Source organism: Oryx dammah, unplaced genomic scaffold (genome assembly GCF_014754425.2).
Source record: "Oryx dammah isolate SB20612 unplaced genomic scaffold, SCBI_Odam_1.1 HiC_scaffold_1, whole genome shotgun sequence".
In the NCBI taxonomy this organism is placed as follows: Eukaryota; Metazoa; Chordata; class Mammalia; order Artiodactyla; family Bovidae; genus Oryx; species Oryx dammah.
This window is the reverse complement of record NW_024070185.1, coordinates 100,906,366-100,926,182: the sequence shown is the minus strand read 5'-3', so window position 1 is coordinate 100,926,182 and position 19,817 is coordinate 100,906,366. Positions and strand designations below refer to the sequence as shown.

The 19,817-nt window shown below is 53.9% G+C and overlaps 1 protein-coding gene across 8 annotated transcripts in view; it reads right to left on the bottom strand.

The window, feature by feature from the left end:
* Positions 1 to 488: 488 nt before the first annotated feature.
* RGS3 (regulator of G protein signaling 3) overlaps positions 489 to 19,817 on the bottom strand; it is a 135,648-nt gene continuing 116,319 nt past the window's right edge. For 3 of the 8 annotated variants that reach the window (XM_040239729.1, XM_040239750.1, XM_040239770.1), the window contains 6 exons: positions 16,417 to 17,379; positions 7,777 to 7,841; positions 3,442 to 3,543; positions 3,010 to 3,071; positions 2,228 to 2,394; positions 489 to 1,458 (listed from right to left, as the gene is read on the bottom strand). In XM_040239729.1, coding sequence (XP_040095663.1) covers positions 1,273 to 1,458; positions 2,228 to 2,394; positions 3,010 to 3,071; positions 3,442 to 3,543; positions 7,777 to 7,841; positions 16,417 to 17,379 — 1,545 coding nt within the window. In that variant the 3' untranslated portion in view covers positions 489 to 1,272. Of the gene's footprint in view, positions 1,459 to 2,227; positions 3,072 to 3,441; positions 3,544 to 3,641; positions 4,085 to 7,776; positions 7,842 to 16,416; positions 17,380 to 19,817 lie in introns of those variants that run through there. The other 5 variants (XR_005721004.1, XR_005721007.1, XR_005721009.1 and 2 more) reach the window with 3 other exon arrangements.

Here is a 19,817-nt window from a genome sequence, read left to right as displayed (position 1 = left end):
GTGCCTCCTGTAAGTTCCCCTAGAATCTCAGAGCGTGGCAGGGCAGAAAAAATTGGAGGAACTTGCTGAAGGTCACATAGACAGTTAGCAGCCCAGCTAGGACTCCATCCAGTAGCCAACAGAGGACAGCAATCCAGAGAGCAGGCTGTGCAGTCAGGCGGGCTTAGGCTGAGCCCCTTGCTGGCTGCCACTGGCCAGCTGTGTGACCTTGGACAAGTCGCCTTACTTGCCTGGGTTTCACGTGCTTCATCTATAAAATGGGGATAACGGCCACCTCCCAGGCTTATGGGGAAGATGTGATGGTAAGTGGGACAAGCTTGGCAGAGCTCATGCACAAAGGCGGTGACTGATTGTCCGGGAGCAGCACTGGCACCAGATGGGAGGCAGGTGATGGGAAGAGAGGAGAAGCGTGATTGGCAGCCCCCCTTCCAACCCTCCCAGCCCCGGTGACCCTGGGAAGCCTCGGAACCAGGAACGCACAGAAATGGTCAAGAACAAAAATAACACAGGCCTTTTATTTGCTCCAGAACTCGGCCGCTGTGTGGTCTGAGAGTGCCATGCTTTCCCGGAGCCCCTCGGGGGACCCCCCTCACTCAGGGGGGGCTGGATTTCGGTGTGAGGTCAGACTACAGCCCCCGCCCCTCCGGGCCTTATCGGTCCAGCAGGTCCAGCTGCCCGCCACAGGGGCTCAGGACCAGTGAATCCCCTGAAACTGGAATATGGAGCCCACCTTCTCAGCAAGGTGGCTTTTTCACAAGGCGTTGGTTAAAATATTGCACTTGTAAAGTAGGAAAACTGATGAGGCAAAGGTTTCCTATTACAGGACGACGTGCCAAGCATCCAACTACTGTTTAAATAAATAAAACTCAAGGCAGGGGTCTGAGCTGTGAGCCCCAGCAGCTCCCCCGAAGAGCCCCGGAGCCCAGGCCTCGGCCCCTGCCCCACCAGCCAGTTCTTTAAGGAACTTGGTCGTTGCGAAGTCTCTGCAGCAGGGAGCAGCAGCTCCGGATCTGTCTTAGCCCGGGCCCCTGACCTGCCCAGGCCCTTGGGCCCCCTCGTACCAGGGCAGCGGGGACCCAGCGGGGCCAGTCCCTCTACTCCTCCAGTGGCCTGGGCCTCTCTCGGTCCAGGCTTCTCATCCAAATGTCCGTCTGTCTGTCCGGACGCAGCCTCCGGGGGCTTGCTTGCCCCCTCTGTCGCAGGGGGGAGGGAGGCAGGTGGGAAGGGGCCCAGCCCGCCTGGTGTGAACACTGAGCTCTACCCGCGTGGCCCCTAAAGCGGGGGACTCATCTTCTTCTGGTTAATGAGGTCCAGGTAGAGGTCCGAGCGGAGGAAGCGTGGGTATGAGTCCTTTTCCATGAGCCCAAAGATGCGCTTCTGTGCCAGGTCGAAGCAGCCCCGAGTGACGCTCTGCAGGTTGTCCTTGGTGTGCTCCCGTGTGTACGAGTCCAGGTTTACCTGCAGGGCGGAGGGCGGTGAGGTCAGGGCCGCCTGCAAGAAGCTGCTCCTGAGGGCTGGGGGCCAGGACGGGACCTGCCCAGCCTCTCATCTCCAAGCCCTTCTACTCCACATCGTAAGGTTCAAAGGGGAACCCCATAGGTTAGCAGAGTCAAGTCCTGGTTCGGTCACTGACTGGAGGGGTGGTAGAGTTTTTAGGGCCTGAAAATATCACCTCTAGGGTCAGGCTACCTGGGTTCAAATCCCAGCAGTGCCACACGTTAGGTGTGTGACCTTAAGCAAATCGCTTAAGTGCTCTGAGCCCTGGCGGTCTTACTTATAGGCTGGAATAACAGTACTGTCCACAAAGAGCTGTGAACATTAGCATCACCAACCATTTATTTAAAAAAGATAACGCCTGGCACACAGGAAGCACTCAGTAGACATTAGGCTCTCTGAGACTTTGTCTCCTCATTTTAAAAATGAAAATAATATTAAAACCTATATTACAAGTTGTCGTGAGGGTTAAATATGAGCGCTCATCTGTGAAGAGCTTTGCATGGGCCTGACCTAGCAGCCCCTGACAGTGGCCATTTGCGTTATCAGTCAGGATTCTGTTCTTCCTGGGAACCCCAGCCTGCTTCCTCTTCACCCTGGGCACTTGGCCTCTAAGAGTCACTCTGGCCTCTCCCCTGGCTGAGCCCCTCCTTGAGGCTTCCAGCCAGCCCCCTCACCGAGAGGCCACTGGGCATGGGGACGGGGGGCCTGAGGGCCCAGCCCAAAGCCCTACCTCCTTGCACGCCTGAATGGCGATGTACTCAGCAAAGATCTTCTTGGCCTTGGCCGCCATCTTGGACTGTGACTTGACCTTCTTGAAGTCCTCGCATGCCAGCCAGAATTCCAGGTTCTCCTCACTAAACTCAGTGCGGAGGAAGGCCTGGAACACCGCTAGACCATCTGTGAGGAGAAGCCCAGACCCTGAGGTGAGAGGCCAAACCAGCCCCTCCTGCTCTCAGGCACCCCCAGTGGACCCTCTTGGCTCATTCTGGGTGCAGATGCTGGGGGCTTAGTAAGGTCACCTGCTCCTGAGAGCCGGGAACCCAGGATATGGTCCCCACCCTTGTATTGCCTCTTCATGGGCCTTGGCCAGGTCTCTCCCCATCGGTGCCTCAGTTTCCTCATCTGTCAAATGGGAACCACCTCCTGGATCCTAGTGAGGATCCGAAGGGGTTCCCATCCATGAGATGACAGGCATATTTGGCCCCGCGTACGCCCTCAGCACATGGAAGTGTTTATTGTTATTCTGGGAATATGGGTCTGAGAACACAGGTCCCAAAGGCCTGCGGCAGGCAGTGCCAGCTCTCATGGACAGGGAGGGGGTGGCAGCAGCAGGCTCCAAGGCCAGACCAAGGGCCTCAGCCTTTCCCAACAGTGGGGACACCTGACTGGGCCCGGGAAATAGGGCAAGGCAACCTCTTCGGGGCCAGATGTCCTCTCTGAGCCTGGGAGAGGAGGTGAGGAGGACGGGGGACAGGACACGGAGAGGGAACAGGCCGGGGGGCCCCCACTTACACTTGTGGACCAGCAGCTTCTCCAAGGACTCGCCCCACTTGAGCGCTTCCTCTGAAGTGGGCCTGAGGGGGAGGCAAGGGGCACAGTGAGGGGCCGGGAGGCTCAGGGAAGTGAGCTGACCCCTGTCAGCTGTCCTTGGCCCCAGAAAGTAGCTGAGCCCCATGAGGAGCACAGGAGGGGGCCTACCCCCTTTCTTGGGGCCGGCGGCATCACTTCTACCCCCACCTCTGCCCCTCCCCGGCCATCCTTCCCGGGACAGTGGCTCCCCATCCACGCTGCTCATGCAGGGTATGAGGCTCCTTCCACAGGAGCCTCCATCACCCCCGAGCTGGATCAGCCAACTGCATTCTCCCTTACACGCCCACCAGCCACCCTGCTCCCAGGGGACCCGTGAGTGTCTGAGGGGGCCCAGGGGTGCCGGAGAGGACCTACTTGAATGACTTCATCACTTTGTCTGTCTTGCCGGTTGGCTGGGCCCCAGGGGACTCGTTCCGCCGCCTAAAGATGCCCAGCTTGTTCTTCATGTCCTTGGCTCTGGGGACAGAAGCAGAGAGGGGGTCGGTGAGCCCGGTCCACTTGCCCGCTGCCAGTTCAGGGTGGGGAGGGCCAGGGCTGGGGCGAGCGGCACCTACTCCTTCATGGTGTGCCGCCTCTGGAGGTTCCCATTCCGAGTGAGGTACATGCCTCGGAGCATCGCTGTAGGGCCCCCCACCTTGCTGCCTGGGATGGTCTGCTGCAAGCACCCCCAGGCTCCTGTTCCCAACCTGGTACCAGGCGGCAACGGTGCGGGCTGCAGCTGAGCACTCACTGGAATCCCAGCCCCCGGACGACTGGACTCCCAGGCACAGGCCAGGCTGGGACTCAGACAGGAGGAGCCAGGAAATGGGAGGGACCAGGACGGGAGCAGGGGAAAAAAAAAATAGCCCTCCTGGCCAACCCTGAGAGGGAGCCCGTGAAAGGGGCATGTGTCTGTAAGGGGCGGCCTCTGGGGCCCGCCCAGGCAGGAAGCCAAACCCAGTTATTTGTGACTGGCCTCCCCGTTACCATGGCAGCGCCCTGGGAAGGAGGAGAAAACAAGTCAGCAAATTGCTGGGAGGGAAGGCGGGAGGGAAGGGAGGCTCTGCCCACCAGGGTGGCAGGACAGGCTATTTTTAGCCAAGAGCCATTTTTAGCCCTGCCACTCCCCCAGGGAAGATGTCAGCCTGTGGGCAAGCTGCTGGTGAGAAAGGGGTTAAGTGTCTCCTGCTCATGATTGCCTCCCCAGGTCCCTAGACCCCTACCTGGGCACCTCCCAGAGAATAGTTTCTGCCAGCAGACCGCTCAGTCTCCGTCATCGGCTTTGGATATATCCACCCATGAATATGCAGAATGTCCCATGAAGTTCAAGTTTTAAGCTCAAATCACTTCAAAAGTACAAAGCCCATAAACTCTCAAAAATGACATTTGAAACAAATTAACTTTTTTATGCCTACTTAGTCTTATGACTTTTGAATAACACATTTTTTTGTTTTAGTTTTTGATCTCTGTCCTTCTGATTAAAGACGACAAATGCTGACTGAACCGAAAAATTAAATGCGTAAAATTTAAAACGCGTTATCAAAATCATAAAGCTAAGGAAGTGTGAAAGAAATTTGAATAATGGACTTTCAAATGTGTTTTATACGTTGGGCAGCATACTTCTGAAGTTATCCGAGCTTCAGATGTTACTGAGACCAGCAGGCTGCCCTGTTCAGTGAAGGCAAGTGGTGCAGGTGGAAGTCAGGAGAAGTGCTGCAGCAAGGCCGTCTCAGGTTCAGCTCCCAGCCCCCGCCGTTACCAGCTGTGTGCCCTTTATCAAGCTACCTAACCTCTCTGAATGTCAAGCTTTCTCATCTGTTGAACACAGATGATGACAGTACCTACCATCTGCTGGGCTTGTTTCGGGGCAAGGAAAAAATGCACAAAAAGCTTTAGCACAGCGGCTGGGGCAAAAGTGCTCAGGCTTATCTCTACGGACCCTGATTAGAGGTGAGGACCCTGCTCTAGCAGATTCCAAGCCAATGAGATAAGGCCAAGGAGTCCAGGGACGGGCAGCCCTCCGGTGAGGATCAAGGCCCTCTGAGAGCCTTGGTGGGGCTAGGAGTGAGAGAGCCCAGCTGCTTGGGGCATCGTGCTCTGTTTCGGACCCCTGCTCCTGGCCCACTATCGAGGTGAGGACATAGAGGCTGGGGGGAGGGGAGTGGGGGGGGGGAAGAGCTTGCCTGAGGTCCAACCTAGGCTGCCGCCATCCACTTGGGCTCCTTGTTGGCTCAGAAACCACTGTATTTCCCTGTGGCTGGAGGAGTCTGAAGCGCCTGCCCAGCCAAGCCTTTCGTCCCTAGATGCACAGCTGGGCAGACTCACAGCCACACGGCACAACTGGAAGGGGCCTCAAAAATCCCTGATTGCCACCCAGGTAACTCAAGAAAGGATGGTAGAGGTCAGAGATGCCCCACATGGGCCCAGAGAGTAGAACTGGGACCCACAAGAAGAAGCTAAAGGGACATTTTCCTCCAATCAGAGCCATGAAAAGATGGAGCAAGTAGCCTCTGAAGAATGGGCTCCCATCACTAGGAGCTCAAAGGCTAATTAGCAGGGGTGCTGCAGACCTCATTCAGGGTGCTCTGCTTAGAAATAACAGGCTCTCTGGGAATTCCCTGGTGGGCTAGTGGTGAGTATTCTGTGCTTCCACTGCAGGGTGCCTGGGTTAGATCAGATCCCTGGTCAGGGAGCTAAGATCCTGCAAGCTGCGTCATGAAGCCAAAAAAATAAGTAAATAAATAATGGGTACTGAAGGGAAAAAATAAATCAAAAAATTTTAAATACATGTGTATGCATATTTACTTTTTTAGAGCCATCACGCCAGGTTTCAGATCTCAACTCTCAGAAAAGCAACTTAACCTTGGAAAACCAACTTAACCTCTTTCTGCCTCAGTTTACTCATTTGTAAAACAGGTTAAATAAGAAAAAAGGAGAGTAAAATAAAAATTATGGTAAAGGTCACTTAAATGCGGAATCTAGAAAAATAGTACAGATGAACTTATTGGCAAAGTAGAAAGAGAGACACAGATGCAGAGAATGAACCTAAGGTTACCAAGGAGGGGGTATGAACTGGGAGATTGGGTTTGACATATACACACTGCTATGTATAAAACAAATGACTAACGAGAACCTACTGTTCAGCACAGGGAACTCTACTCAGTGCTCTGTGGTGACCTAAATGGGAAGAAAATCTAATAAATAAAGCAACTATACTCCAATAATTTCTCTTTTCTTTAAAGTATTGTAAAGGCAGGCGGCACAGTGGTAAAGAATCCACCTACCGCTGCAAAAGACGCAGGTTTGATCCCTGAGTCAGGAAGATCCTTTGGAGTAGGAAATGGCAACCCACTCCAGTATTTGTGCCTGGAAACTTCCATGGACAGAGGATCCTGGCAGGCTGTAGTCCATGGGGTCGCAGAGTCAGACAGAACTAAGCACGCATGCGTGAATGCAAAGGTCAGATTAGATAATATATGTAAACGCACACAGAACAGTGTGTAGCACAATAAATATGAGCTATTTATCATTGCAGATTCTAAGAATCCTTGCCTAAGCATTTAAGAATGAGAGCCATGGGTCCTCAAGAGGCAGTGCCCCACTTGTAAAGAAGGCCAGAGTGGGTGAGGCAGGAGAGCTCCAGCACCCTGGATGCCTGCCCTCTGCTGCCCTCCACTGCCGCATTCCTGGGAGTGCCACCCTCAGCCACTCTGGTGCTGCCTTCACGGGATGGTTGGTACAAAGAGTCATCTCTGTGCATTTTACCTTGCCTAGAAAGTGTGACGGTTCTGGCTGCAGAGTGAGAGAAGCCTAATGTTGCTGCGGGAAACTGGAGAGGGCAGGGAAGCTGGGGAGAAAGAGTTTCTAGGGAGTGGACCTGAGCCGAGGTCGTGGTCAGGGAAGAACGTGGCAGAAGGCATCGGGGAAGGACTCGTCCCCCCACCCCAAGGCCGGCCTAATTGGTGTGCGATGGTGGGCTCTACAGGACCTGGAGGGGAGGGGGTTCCCTCTGAGGGCCACCATGTCCCTCACCGCCTTCTCCTCTGTCTCTGCCCACAGTCTCCATGGCCCGGGGTACAAGGAGACCATGGAGAAAACCCCTCACTCTCTGTTAATAACTGAGCACCTCTAACAAACCTCCAAATCGAAAGTATAAATTATGTGGAGTGGGTGGGGGCAGAAAGGCATGGGGCATATGGGATCCGCTCTCTGAGCCTGCAGCACCCCCTCCTGGCAATGCCCAGGACTGCCAGCATTCAAGAGCTCAGTGGAGAAAGGGGACTCTCGTGACCAGGCCAGTCAGCCCTTTCTCAGAGGGAGTGAAGAACTCGTCGTGGTCACTTGGCCACTGCTTGGCTTGGCAGCTGGACAGAGCCAGGGCAACCCAGCTGCTTGCTTTTGCTTGATTCCCTGTGGCTTCCAGATACTAAATCAGCACCTTGCCCCACTCTGTGTAGATGGACGCTGAGGGCGGTGCTGGGTGCTCAGGACCCTGGCTGACCTCACCTTGGGGCCACAACTAGGTCCCAAGATCCCATTTTTCATGAGTGTCTGTCTAGGGTAGGACTGGATGCAGCCCCTTCTCCCTGCCTCTGCCCCTGGCCCACTGGGCATGGAGAATAAGCCGGAGGACAGGGGAAGGAGAGGGGTGCAGGGACCGCTCCCCCGCCCCCATCACTAGGGTGAGGACCATAGATCTTTCCAACGTACAGGTTTTTGCTCTTTCTCTTCCGGGAGGTGTCATCATCGTCCCCTACTGTGTCAGGCCCGCTCATCTGCAGAGAAAACACAGACACGTTGCAACCTGGGCAGGGATCTAGTAGGTCCCACCAACCAGCCCACCCCCAGCTCCATGCTCCCACCCCTTGAAGAACAGCGGAGGGAGGGAGACCCCGCTACTAGGAGCAGCCTGTTCACAGAGTGTCCTCCTCGAGCACCTAGGAACGCAGCTTGTGCAGGCGCAGCCAGAAACATAGCACTCACGGAAGCAGGACAGAGACAAAGCTTCAGTCAAGGTTCTACTGTGTGACTTAGCCAACTGCTGTCCCTCTCTGAGCCTCTAGTGCTTAACTTCAACATGGAGATCATAATGACTAACCAACTCGGGATTCTGAGGTTCTTAAAGAGACCTGGGATGGGTCAGCAGCATGTTAAGTGCATTATCACACACAAGAGCACCTCTCTTGCCTTAAGAGTTTCCCTGGTGGCTCAGATGGTAAAGGCGTCTGCTTGCAATGCAGGAGACCCAGGTTTAATCTCTGGGTGGGGAAGATCCCCTGGAGAAGGAAATGGCAACCCACTCCAGTACTCTTGCCTGGAAAATTCCATGGATGGAGGAGCCTGGGAGGCTACAGTCCATGGGGTCGCAAAGAGTGGGACACGACTGAGCGACTTTACTTTCACTTTCTCTTGCCTGTCTCTTAAAGCTTTCCATGGCTCCCAAGTACCCTTGAGATAATGTCCAAACTCCAGGACATGGTGTACAGGATTTACCATCTTCGGATCTGGGCAGAAAGCTCCGTAGCACCATCAGTTACAACTCCGTCGGTTATCTCTCTGGCCTGACCCCTGCTCCAACCTCTTCAAACTGCCCTCCAACCAAAAACCATTCCAACCAAAAACCTTCCCAGCCGGGCTCTGTACACGCTCTTCCTTCCCTGGGAGATGTTTTGGTGACTCTCTCACCTCCCATTCCTTCCAAGACCCAGCCTCAGCAAAGACCTAGACCTCAGGTAAGCTGCTTAAATGCCTCCTCACCCAGGAAGCCCTCCTTGACGCCTAGACCGAAGTTGTGCCCTCTTTACCCCTTTGAGGTCCCCGCTGCATCCAACATGGCTTCTATCCAATCTGTCTCCTCTCCTGGAGGGTGAGTTCCCAAGAGCAGGGCCTTTGTCTGCCTTCACCTCTGTCTAGGTCACCTTGATTGGGCCTGGTGTATGTTAGGAGCTCGAGAAATACTTGAATGAATGAATGAATCAAGAGAGGGAAAGCAGGTTGGGAAGGATGTATCTTGAAGGCTTCGTTGCTTGATTAATGGCCTGCAATTTTATTTCCTGCTGTTCCACTGAGCCCCCAGACTCTGCCCTGCCCTACCTCCACCTCCCTTCCCTTTGCCTATGCTGTGCCCCCTTCCTGGAAGGCCTTCTCCTCTTCTGCCCAGTCTTGACACCCTCCCAGCCTGCCGCCCCTCCTCTCCTCCACACCAATCCAGACTCGCACCGTCTTTCCTGGGGCCGCCCTCTGTTCCCTGCCTCTGTGTGTCCATCCTCCCCATGAAGAAATCAGAACCCTACAGTGTCACCCCAGAGCAGAAGCACAGGAAATGCAGTGAGATGTTGGAATAGCTGCGGCTGAGACGTCCTAAGACAAGACGGAAGGCCACCAGGTGTGACTCTCAGCTCCGACTCTTCGTGAGTCACACCTTGGATCTCAGTTTCATTTGTAAAATAAAGAAAATGGGCTGAACTTTAAAATACCATGTTCTCAATCCTGGGAAGAAAAGTGGGCTTAATCCAGATATAGCCGGAGCTACCAGCCTCAGTGGGGCAACGACCCAGAGATGGATGGATGGATGAGTTATAGCTTCATTCATGGAGTTCATGCTATGGGCCAGATCTCAGAATGGACATTATCCAGACACTGTCTCATTAATCTCAGAGTAAGTCCATAAAAGTAAACAGAAACTCAGAGAAGTTAAGTCATCTGCCCAAGGACACCCAGCGTTTACATGACAGCTGGAATCTAGGTCTGTCTGAATTTAAGGCCTGTGTTTCTCCACCAGAGGATGCTGCTATTCAGATGCAAGGATGGGACACTTTTGAAGGTTTTCAATGAACGACTCAGGGGAAATGCCACCTCTTTCCTGAGAACACTGCCCCACCAAGGTTGTAAACACGTGTGTACGTGCGCACACAGGCATACGCCCAGCCATGGTACGGGACTCCGGATCTACAGTTTGCAGCCTGGTATGGATGCTGCCTCCACTAACTTTGGAGACATTCCCAGGCTTTCTCAGTTTCAGCTTCTTTAGCTCCAGCAGAGGCATCACCCTGCTGTTGGGAGGCTCACCAGGATAAAGTCTGGGCCCCCAAGGCCCGACTGGTACACAGGGCGCCCTCAGGAACTGGGAGCTGCCAGCGTTCAGTGCCCAGTGATTTTGCTGTCAGTGCCAAGCCCTTGCACACAGGTCACAGTTGTCTGGCCTGGCCAGGCAAGGCCTAAAGCCCCCACCCGTGGGAAAGGGCCCAGAGCGCTGGGCTTCCTCCCATTTAACCTCAGCTTCCGCACTTTATCGGCCCCACACAATGGGCCTGGGGACCACTCCCGCCCCGCCCGCCACCCCAAGGCTCTGCACTGCTGGGAACCAGGCTCTTCCTTCCACTGCTGGGAGGGGGTCATCTTCTCCAGGGCCGGCTCTCATCAATCAGCCTGAGAGAGGGGCCGGGGAGCTCAGGCCCCGGGGGTCGGCCCCCAAAGTAGCCAGCGAAACCCACACACCACGAGGGTGCTGTGTGCCAGAAAGAGATGAGATGGAAAGTCGGGGCTCGGATTTCCAAGCTCAGCGTGGCCCCCAAGCCTCCTGTCTCCGGGAGCTGCAGTGAGGCCTGCCTGAGGCTCAGCACACAAAGGGTCTCTCCTTCCCATCTACTCCCCTGCTCTGCTCCTTGCTCCTCCGTGCTGAAAGGTGACTGGAGATGAACCCAGAACCACTCAGCCCACTCCTCACTCCAGACAGTCCCTGAGGCCCGCCCAGCTCTAACCCGGCCACCTCCAGGGACTGGAGGAATAATTACTGTTTATATTGTTATTATGACTATTACAATAGTCATGGTTAAGAGTTAAATGCTAAACTGCCTGGATTTGGATCCTAGCTCAGTCACTTATTAGCTAATCGACTTCAGCTAAATTATATCCCCTCTCTGTGCCTCGGTTTTTTTATTTGTAAAATGAGGATAGTAATTGGACCTCTCAAAGGGGTGTTACATGGATTAATGAACACCTGCGGAAGTGCTTGATAACTCGTAGCTATGGTGGTAGGAACTGAGACTGTCTCCTGCCATATCAATAAACAAGAAATGTCACAGCCATCAGTGATCTCTGGCCTCCAAATGTGAACGAGGGCTCCCAAAACTGCAGGCCAGCGGATGCTGCCTACCCCCCCCCCCACCCCCACCCCCACCCCGCAACAGTGACTGCTGAGGAGCTGGGGGATGCAAGAAGCAGCCATCTGCCAACTCCTGATGAAACAGGATCGGCCCCAGTCAGCTGAGGTGCGCACACAAGGAATGAATTCAGTGAGCCCAGAGGTTTGCATCTTCCCATATATAGAATGCTAAATTCCTTAACTTGATCTTTGATGTTCAGACTGTCTGCAAACTTGTATATAGCTTGACTTCCCCTCCTGTCTCCTTGGAGCAGTTTCCTCAGATATGCTGAGATGCTATCTCCCAGGCTTGGAGTCATTCCCACCAAACTAAATAACTCTCTGCTTTCAGGTTGTGACTATACTTTTTTAGTGGTTAGAGCTGTTACTCACTACGTGCCAGGCAATGTGCTAAAGTGCTGTGTCATACTTTAACCTTCTCAACAATTCTAAGAGCTTTTTGCTGTTATTTCCCCCCCAGTTTACAGCTGAGGAAACTGAGGCCCAGAGCTGTGTGCTAAGTCACTTCAGTCATGTCCGACTCTTTGTGACCCCATGGACTGCAGACTGCCAGGCTCCTCTGTCCATGGGATTTTCCAGGCAAGAGTATTGAAGTAGGTTGCCATTTCTATTTGCCTGGGCTCTCGGAGCTGGCCAGTAGCAAAAAAAATTTCAGGTCTGGCTGCAGACCCCACCCATGACCGAGGGGTCTCCTATAAGCAGGGCCTCACCTGATTCCACCTGCTGGTCCTGACCTGACTTCTGGGGCCACGTGGCCATACCTGGCTCCTCTCTCTGACCCAGACCATCTTGGCAGACCACATGGAACTTTGCAGAAACACTGGGACTAAACTCTACACTTATTTGTTTAGACAGAGGAACGAATCCTTTAGGCTTTTTACAGGTAGGAGGCTAGAAGATGCTATCATGCCTTAGAGCTGGAAGGCGTCTTAGGGGCTCCCTTGTCTGAACCCACAACCTAGATGGGAAACTTAGTGCAGCAGGGCGGGCACCCTCCCCTGACAGCCTCTGCCCAAGCCGGCTTCCTGCAGGAGGGGAGAAGGAAGCACCGCCAGGGAGGGGCCACAGCCTCTTCTCCCCGTTGTCAAGGAATGACCCATGATTCTGGGCTGAGCCAGGCCAGACTGGGGTGAAATTCACAGATGCTCTTGGAGTGTCCCTGGCCCCCAGGAAAAGGACAGACACAGGCCCAGAAAATCTGTCCTGCTGGACCCTTTTGGGAGCAGCTGGCAAGATGCGGGTCTGGCAGCAGAGGGCACTGTGGGACAACTCAACCCAGCACAAGAGCCAGCCAGCCTCAGGATACCCCACGGGATAACCCCAGGGGATCTTCTCTTCTCTAGACCTCAGGCAGCCCACTGGTAAGATGATCCTGGCCAAGTGCTCCATCTCTCAGGTCTGTCTGGTTCAGATACTCCTAAACACAGCAGCGGGGAGGGGTAACACAGGGACTGTCGCCTCTGTGACAGACAGATTGCACTATGGCCAGCCTTGGTTTAGCCACACGGCAGCACAATGACTGGCCGAAGGCCACAGAAGCTCTGTCTGGCCCTCCTGGGTCTCATTGTATCACAGGATCACTACAGTGGGCACAGAGCTGTCAATATACTGCAGTTGTCTTGAATCCCTGGGGCAACTCCCTGAAGACTTAGCCATTCCTGTTTTATAAGAGAAAATCAAAGCTCAGAAAAAAAAAAAAAAAAAGAAGCTCAGTAACTTGGCCAAGGTCTCAAGACCAGGAGGGAGGAGGCAGAGCTGAGACCGAACCCAGTCTGTCTGACTCCACAGCATGAAGACCTCACCCCTCTCCTCTTCACCTCCTACCTGGCTCTGCCTGGAAACTGTGGTTAGTTGGCATCCATGGACCCTCCCTGAAAAGCCAGGCCCAAACCGGGAAAATGGAAGTCACAGGAAAACCTGCCGCCTCCCCCAGCTGCCAATCCCCAGCCCGCTGCCCCTCACCTGCTAGAGGTGTGCAGGGTTTAGGATGGGCTCAGAGAGGACTGGACAAGGTGAGGCCACTGTTCAGCGCCATCGTCATGTGGCCTGGGATAAACCCTTCTCCCTAGCTTCAGACTCCCCACTGTAAGATGAGTACAATTGGTCCCAGCTTGCAGCACTGCTGTGGAGGCTAGAAAGGCGGGGGGTGGGGGGTTGGGGGGCTGGGAGGACTGCTACTGCTCTTGCTGTCCTCCTTTTTCTCATCACAACCACGTTGACCCAGCAGGAGCTGAGTGCCAGGTACTCTTCTGAACGCTTAACTCAAATCAGGCTCTTTAATCTTCCCAGTAACCCTATGATAGAGGTACTATTTACTCATAATACCCATTTTACTGATGAGGAAACTGAGGCTCAGAGAAGGGCAGGGATTTGCCCAAGTCCCACCGCCAGTGAGGGATGGAAGGGGACACCAGAGTTTCTGTCCAGCCTAGACCGCACTTCCCCTTGACAAGGGTTAGCTTCTTACTGAAGATGGCTGTCTGGAAGGAGAGGATATGAATAGTGCTGAAGGACTCGAGGCCTGGCAAGCAGAAGCCAAGTGGTAGGGTGGCAGCCTCTGAGGTCCCTGCCAGCTAGTCACTCAAGCCCAAGAAAGGAGGCAACAGGCCAAAAGAGGGTGGGGGGTGGGAGGATGCCAGTGGGAACCTTCAGCTCCCAAAGGAGGAAGCTGGGACAGGAGAGAGAGCTGGCCTAAGCATGCTGGACTACCAGGCGGAAATATCTGCCCCCAAATTGGAGCTGAGATCAACTGGTTTGGGGAACTAGAAATGTATGTGAGAATGTGTGTGAATGTATCTGTATATAAATATCTGTACTGGAGCAAGAGCAGATGGGACAGAACTTGGAAGGGTCTGGTGGAGACAGTGAGATTGGGAGGCCCAAGGTGGGTGTGGGTCCTTGGACCTCAGCCGCCGTCCAGAAGAGAATGTCCAGGCCTGGCCTGAGTTGGCCTGAAGCGTCACTTCAGTAGGACAGAGATCTGGACTCCTCCCTATAGAAACTGCCTCCTAAAAAATGGCCTTAGATGGTGATACTCAAACTATGGGAAATGTCCCAATCCCTGAGGGACTGGTTTAAAATGCAGGGTCTGGGCACTGCCCCCTGGAAATTCTGATTCCAGCTTCTAGGGAGGGGAATTAGAAATCTATATATTAATGACCTATTCCCCTGATGATTTCAGAGCACATCAACAGTGCTTACAGATGAAGAAATAGATCCAGTCCCCTTGCCTTTGGAATTAGTTCTAATTCCTGGACACAAAGTTTAAGGCCCTTTTCTGGAGGGCCCCAACCTACCCTTCCAGCATAGGCCCCTTTCAGCAGAAGGTGTTATCCCTCATGCTGAGCAGCCTTATTGCTAGTGGCTGAGCAGCTACAGAGGCTTCTGAGGCCATGTCTCAATTTGGTGGGGAAGTGTGCTGAAATCCATTAATCATGTCTGCCACAGGTTTAGAGGCAGGAACAGCAGCATGCATGCCGTGCACCAGCCACCCATGCACTTTAGAAATCTCTTGTTCTAGCTAAATTAACTTCTGCAGAGTTTAGTCCAGGTCATGTTCTTTCACAGTATGCCTACCTCATCCTCTCTGTTTATTCTAAACCTGCTCAACTTTCAAAGCCAAGCTGAGGAGCATCTTTTGCTAGAAGCCTTCCCTGGTGGCCCTCTGCCCTGGGGTCTCTCCTCCCCTCACCACCACCGCCCCCCCCAGGCTCACAATAGTTGTCATAGCAACACCTTGCACCACACTGACTGTTAGCACCTCCACAGCATTTGCCTGGCGCCTAGACTAATGACATCAGGCACCAAGTTCTTTAGAAAGTGAAGTGAGAGTGTTAGTAGCTCAGCCGTGTCTGACTCTTTGTGATCCCATGAACTGTATCCTCTGTCCATGGAATTCTCCAGGCGAGAATATTAGAGTGGGTTGCCATTCCCTTCTCCAGGGGAACTTCCCAACCCAGAGATGGAATCCGGGTCTCCTGCATTGCAAGCAGATTCTTTTCACTGTCCGAGCTACCAGGGAAGCCGCAGGCTCTTTGGGCTCACCCTCAATTGCCATGGGTTGCAAGTGCTATTAATCTCTGCTTTTCAGAGAAGACACTAAGGCTCAGGAAGGCTGAGTGGCTCACCCAAGACCACAGAGTAAGTGAGGGACAGAGACCAGATTCAAACTGGCCAGCAGGCCTCAAGAGCTTCCCAGGTGGCTCTGTGATAAAGAATCCGCCTGCCAAAGCAGGAGATGCAGGTTCGATCACTGGGTCAGGAAGATTCCCTGGAGGAAGAAATGGCAACACACTCCTGTACTCTCACCTGGAAAATGCCATGGACAGAGGAGCCTGGCAGGCTACAGGCCATGGGGTCGCAGAGCTGGGCTTGACTGAGCCAGTGAGCATGAACACGGATGGGCTTCAGAGCCATGCTGCAGCCTTTCCACTGCTGGCCACCCTGCTGGCCCACACAGAAAACACATTCCTCACAGGCTGAGATCAGCCTCACGCATCTCTGTGGCCCCTGCTGTGGCACGAAGCACAGGGCCTGGCACACAGCAGGAAATCAATAAACACTTATTCATCTATTTATAAATATTTGCAAGAGACAAAGAGCATGGTGGTTGAGAGCTCCAACCCTGGAGCCTCATTCTAATTCTGGTTCAGACATTTATAAACTGTGCAACCCAATGTGAGTGACATAACCTCCCAGTACCTCAGTTTCCTCATCCGTTGCAGGCAACAACAGTGTCTACCTCCTAGGGCGGCTGTGAGAGTTAATGAGTTCATATAAATTGCTTAGAATAATGCCAGCATGGAGGAAACACGTGTTGTCATGCTTGTGGGCTGACAGATTTCTAATCTGGCTAGGCTTGGACCAAGTGTAAGTTATGACAATTTCTCCAGTTAGCATGTTGGACCTTATAGATCCAAATATACCTGCTCTACTTTTGGTGGATTCCCCCAGTAAAATGGAGCTGTAAGAATATCCGGAGTCAGAAAGTCTTGTGTTTAAGTCCAAGTTCTGCCTTCTTGGTCCCTCTGGGCCTCAGTTTTATCATCTTTTAAATGGGTAGAAGGCTTATTGGAAGGTTGAGACAAAAGCAGAGGTGGGACAAAGCCAAGATTCATTCCCTGCAGCTCTTGGACCCATCCAACCCTGTCATGTACCCTGTTCCCCTCCACCTTTGGGCTCCTTACCTTCCTGTGTCCTGTGAAGAAGAGGGAAAGGTGGTGCATGGAGCCTCCATTGCGGCCCAGTTCCTTCTTGAGGGTGCGGGGGGAAGGCATGGCCCAGGTGGACGTGGCGCCCTCGCCATCCGAGCAGTGCAGGGTGGTGTCGGAGGAGAAGCAGGGCCCACGGTTCTCCTGCAGTAGGCTGCCCTCGCTGTGCGTCCGGCGCCGCAGCGAGTTCTGCACGCGCAGCGAGAGGCCGCCCTCGGCACCCTGGCCCGTCTCGATCATGCTGCTGCGCTTGGCCTCCCCGCGCTCTCCGTAGTTGTCATCGCTTGTTTCCTCGTCCTCGTCCTCCTCCCCGTACTCAGCCTCCTCTGCGTCCTCCTCGTCGCCCGAGCTGCCCCCCTCTGCCCCTGCCTTCTGGCTGTAGGTGCTATCCAGCCGGACCTCAGGGATCACGAAGTTCGGCTTGGAGGCCACAGGTGGGTTCCCTGTGGCTGCTGGTGGGTCCCCAGAGCTCGTCGTCTCCTCAGCAAGGGGCTGAGCTGCCAGGGGGGCCTGGCCGGGAGGCAGGTCTTGACAGGGCAGAAGGTCCTGGGCAGGGGGTTCCTGGAAGGCAGGGAGGTCTTTGCTGTTTAGAGGGTCTTGGCCGGGAGAGGGTTCTCGCCCAGCAGGAAGGTCCTGGCACGGAGAGAAGACTGCGGCTGCAGGGTGTTCCTGGCCTGGTGGGGAGTCCTTGCTGGGCGAGCATTCCTGGTACACAGGAGGTTCTTTGCAAGAAGATGAGTCTTTGCTGGGCGTTGATTCCGGGCCAGCAGAACATTTCTGGCCAGAAGAGGAGTCCTCTTTGGGTGGAAGCTCTTGTCCGGGAAGAGGCTCCTGGCCAGGAGAGAGGTCCTTGCTGGGTGAGGGGTCCTTGGCACCCGGCCCCTTCCCTTCCTCCCCGGGCATTTCCTTCTTCTCATCCGCCTCTGATCCCTCAAACATCTGTGAAACAAAGAGAAAATGAGAAAGGCTTACAAGAGGAGGCTACCGGGCACGAGTCAGTGTCACCGAAAATGAGGCGGCAATCCACAGCCCACAGCCTGCACCCCACGGTGTGAAAGCCGAAGTGCCCCGTGGAGACCCGACAGCCCCTTTGGCTGAGCTGAATACGGGCTTCCCACCCTTACTGCCTTGCTGGAAACTTGTGCTCCATCAAAACATGGTTGGTCATTTAAGGGAGACAAGGGAGAGGTTAGTTACCATTATATGGCTTCTCTCATATGCCAGGAGCCAGGGCAGATTAAATCCCTCTTATGTAGTGTTCCCTGGGGGCTTTCTTGGTGGTTCAGAAGGTTTAAAAAAAAATCCATCTGCAATGTAGGAGACCCGGATTTGAGCCCTGGGTCGGGAAGATCCCTTGGAGAAGGGAATGGAAACCCACTGCGGTATCCTTGCCTGGAGAACCCCATGGACAGAGGAGCATGGTGGGCTACAGTCCCTGGGGTCACAGAGAGTCAGACACAACTGAGTCACTAACAGTAACATGTAATGCTCCCAGTGGCCCTCGAAGGGGAGAGTCACGGTCCCTCTGTGTGTAAGTCGCTCTGTGAATAAATGAGGAGCAGACAGCCTTGGCCTTCACGGACCAGAATCAAACCAAGCCCCAAGCCAGAGCAGCTACCAAGTGAGAGAATCCCAGACCCAGCCAAAGGATATCTTCCACCTGAACCAAAGTCTTTCAAAAGCCTTAGTGAGTCATTTGAAGAAGAACTTGCTCTGAATGTTCAGCTCTTTTTGAAACTAGTAAACTGGAAGAAAACCAGAACTTCAAAATACTGTGCATACCTGTACTCGACAGAGGTCATAGACACGTGGAACTTCACTGAGGGATCACTCACCCCGTGCTTTCTAAACTGTGATTGGAGGAACCTCAGGAGTCGCATGTACAAACAAAAGAGGACGCATTCCTGCCTTACACACCACCCTCAGAATCCTTGGAGTTTTCACTGGGTCCTTGCAGATTTCATTTGCAAAGGGAAAAATACTGCCCTTACTCTGAGTCTGAAAAGCAGCTGTCTCACAGGAAGACTGGGGCTCAGAGAAAGTCAGGGGTGTCCCAGTGTCACAGCCACATGGGAAAGTGGGTCAGGCTTGGGCTAGGCTGGCCCCTCCCCCCCATCACAGTAAAGGACCTGGAGTGCTGGACCGGGAACTGCTCAGAGCCCAGGTTCCGTCCATGAAGAGGCCACAGGACACAGGGCTAATGAAAGAGGAAGATGCCACACACTTAAACGAGACCTGTACAGATAAGCATGCACACACACACACATACACAGGCGGAGAGTTTCAGGGCAAATGCCTCAGAACATAGGTTAAGAGCTCTTACTGTAAAGACCACTAATGTCTGTTTGATGGATGAAGAAGCTGGGCCCAAAGAGCAAGGACTTACCCGCTATCACACAGCTGCCAGAGACTAGAAGGCCATGCCTGCAGCTGGGAACTCTTTTAAGCCCTGGGCCGGCCAGGCCTCGCATCTGGGAATAAGGGGCCAAGCCGCAACCCAGGGCAGCTGCCGCACCCACGTGTCAGGGGTCAGAGTGGCATATGGGAGCACCAGAGTGGAAGTGAAAGGCCAGTGGGGTAAAAACCACCACCTGGGAGGATGAAAGTGAAAGCCCCTCCCACCTCCACCTCCTGGGTTGTGGGAGGGTGAAAGTTGCTGAGCCAGGACGGGGAGCCTCAGAGGACTGCAGGATGGTCTGGCCAGAGTTTGGTTCCCAGGTACAGGCAAAGACAGGGGCCCACTTACCCCGAGGACTGCCTGCCCTGCAAATCCTGCCTGCAGCTCCACGGTGAAGACTTATCCACCAGGAAACCCTCAGACCACACTGCCTCATACCTGGGAACCTTGGTCAGCCCATATCCCCACTGCACAGATGGGGAGACTGAGGCCCAGAAAGGAGAAGGGGCCAACCTAGAATCACATGTGGGGCCAGGAAGAGCCATTTCCTAAGCCCTCTGGACCTCTGGCTCGCCACCTATGAAATGGGATAACCAAGGTACCCAAGTGACACACAAGGAGAGTACACTCTAAAAGTCCAAAGCTCTGAAATGGGATGGTGGTGCTGGTGTGGTGGTTGTGGTGATGAAAACATTGTTCACGAAAATTAAACAGTGGCACATCTTTCTCATGGACCCCTAGAAGCAAACTGTCAGGCTCCCAGAATTGAAGTTGGCAATTGTGATTCCAGGCACCCCAATCCAGAAATCTCATCTGGGAACCTTAGTTTTTTCCCAGGGGGGTCAGAGAGACTCTCCACTGAACTGACAGGAAGACAGAGGGCCCAGCCTGGACAGTGACCTAGGGACTTGCCCAAAGGTACCCGTAAACACAGGGCTAAGCTGGGGTTAGAGCCTGACTCCTGGCTCTTTCTTCCCAA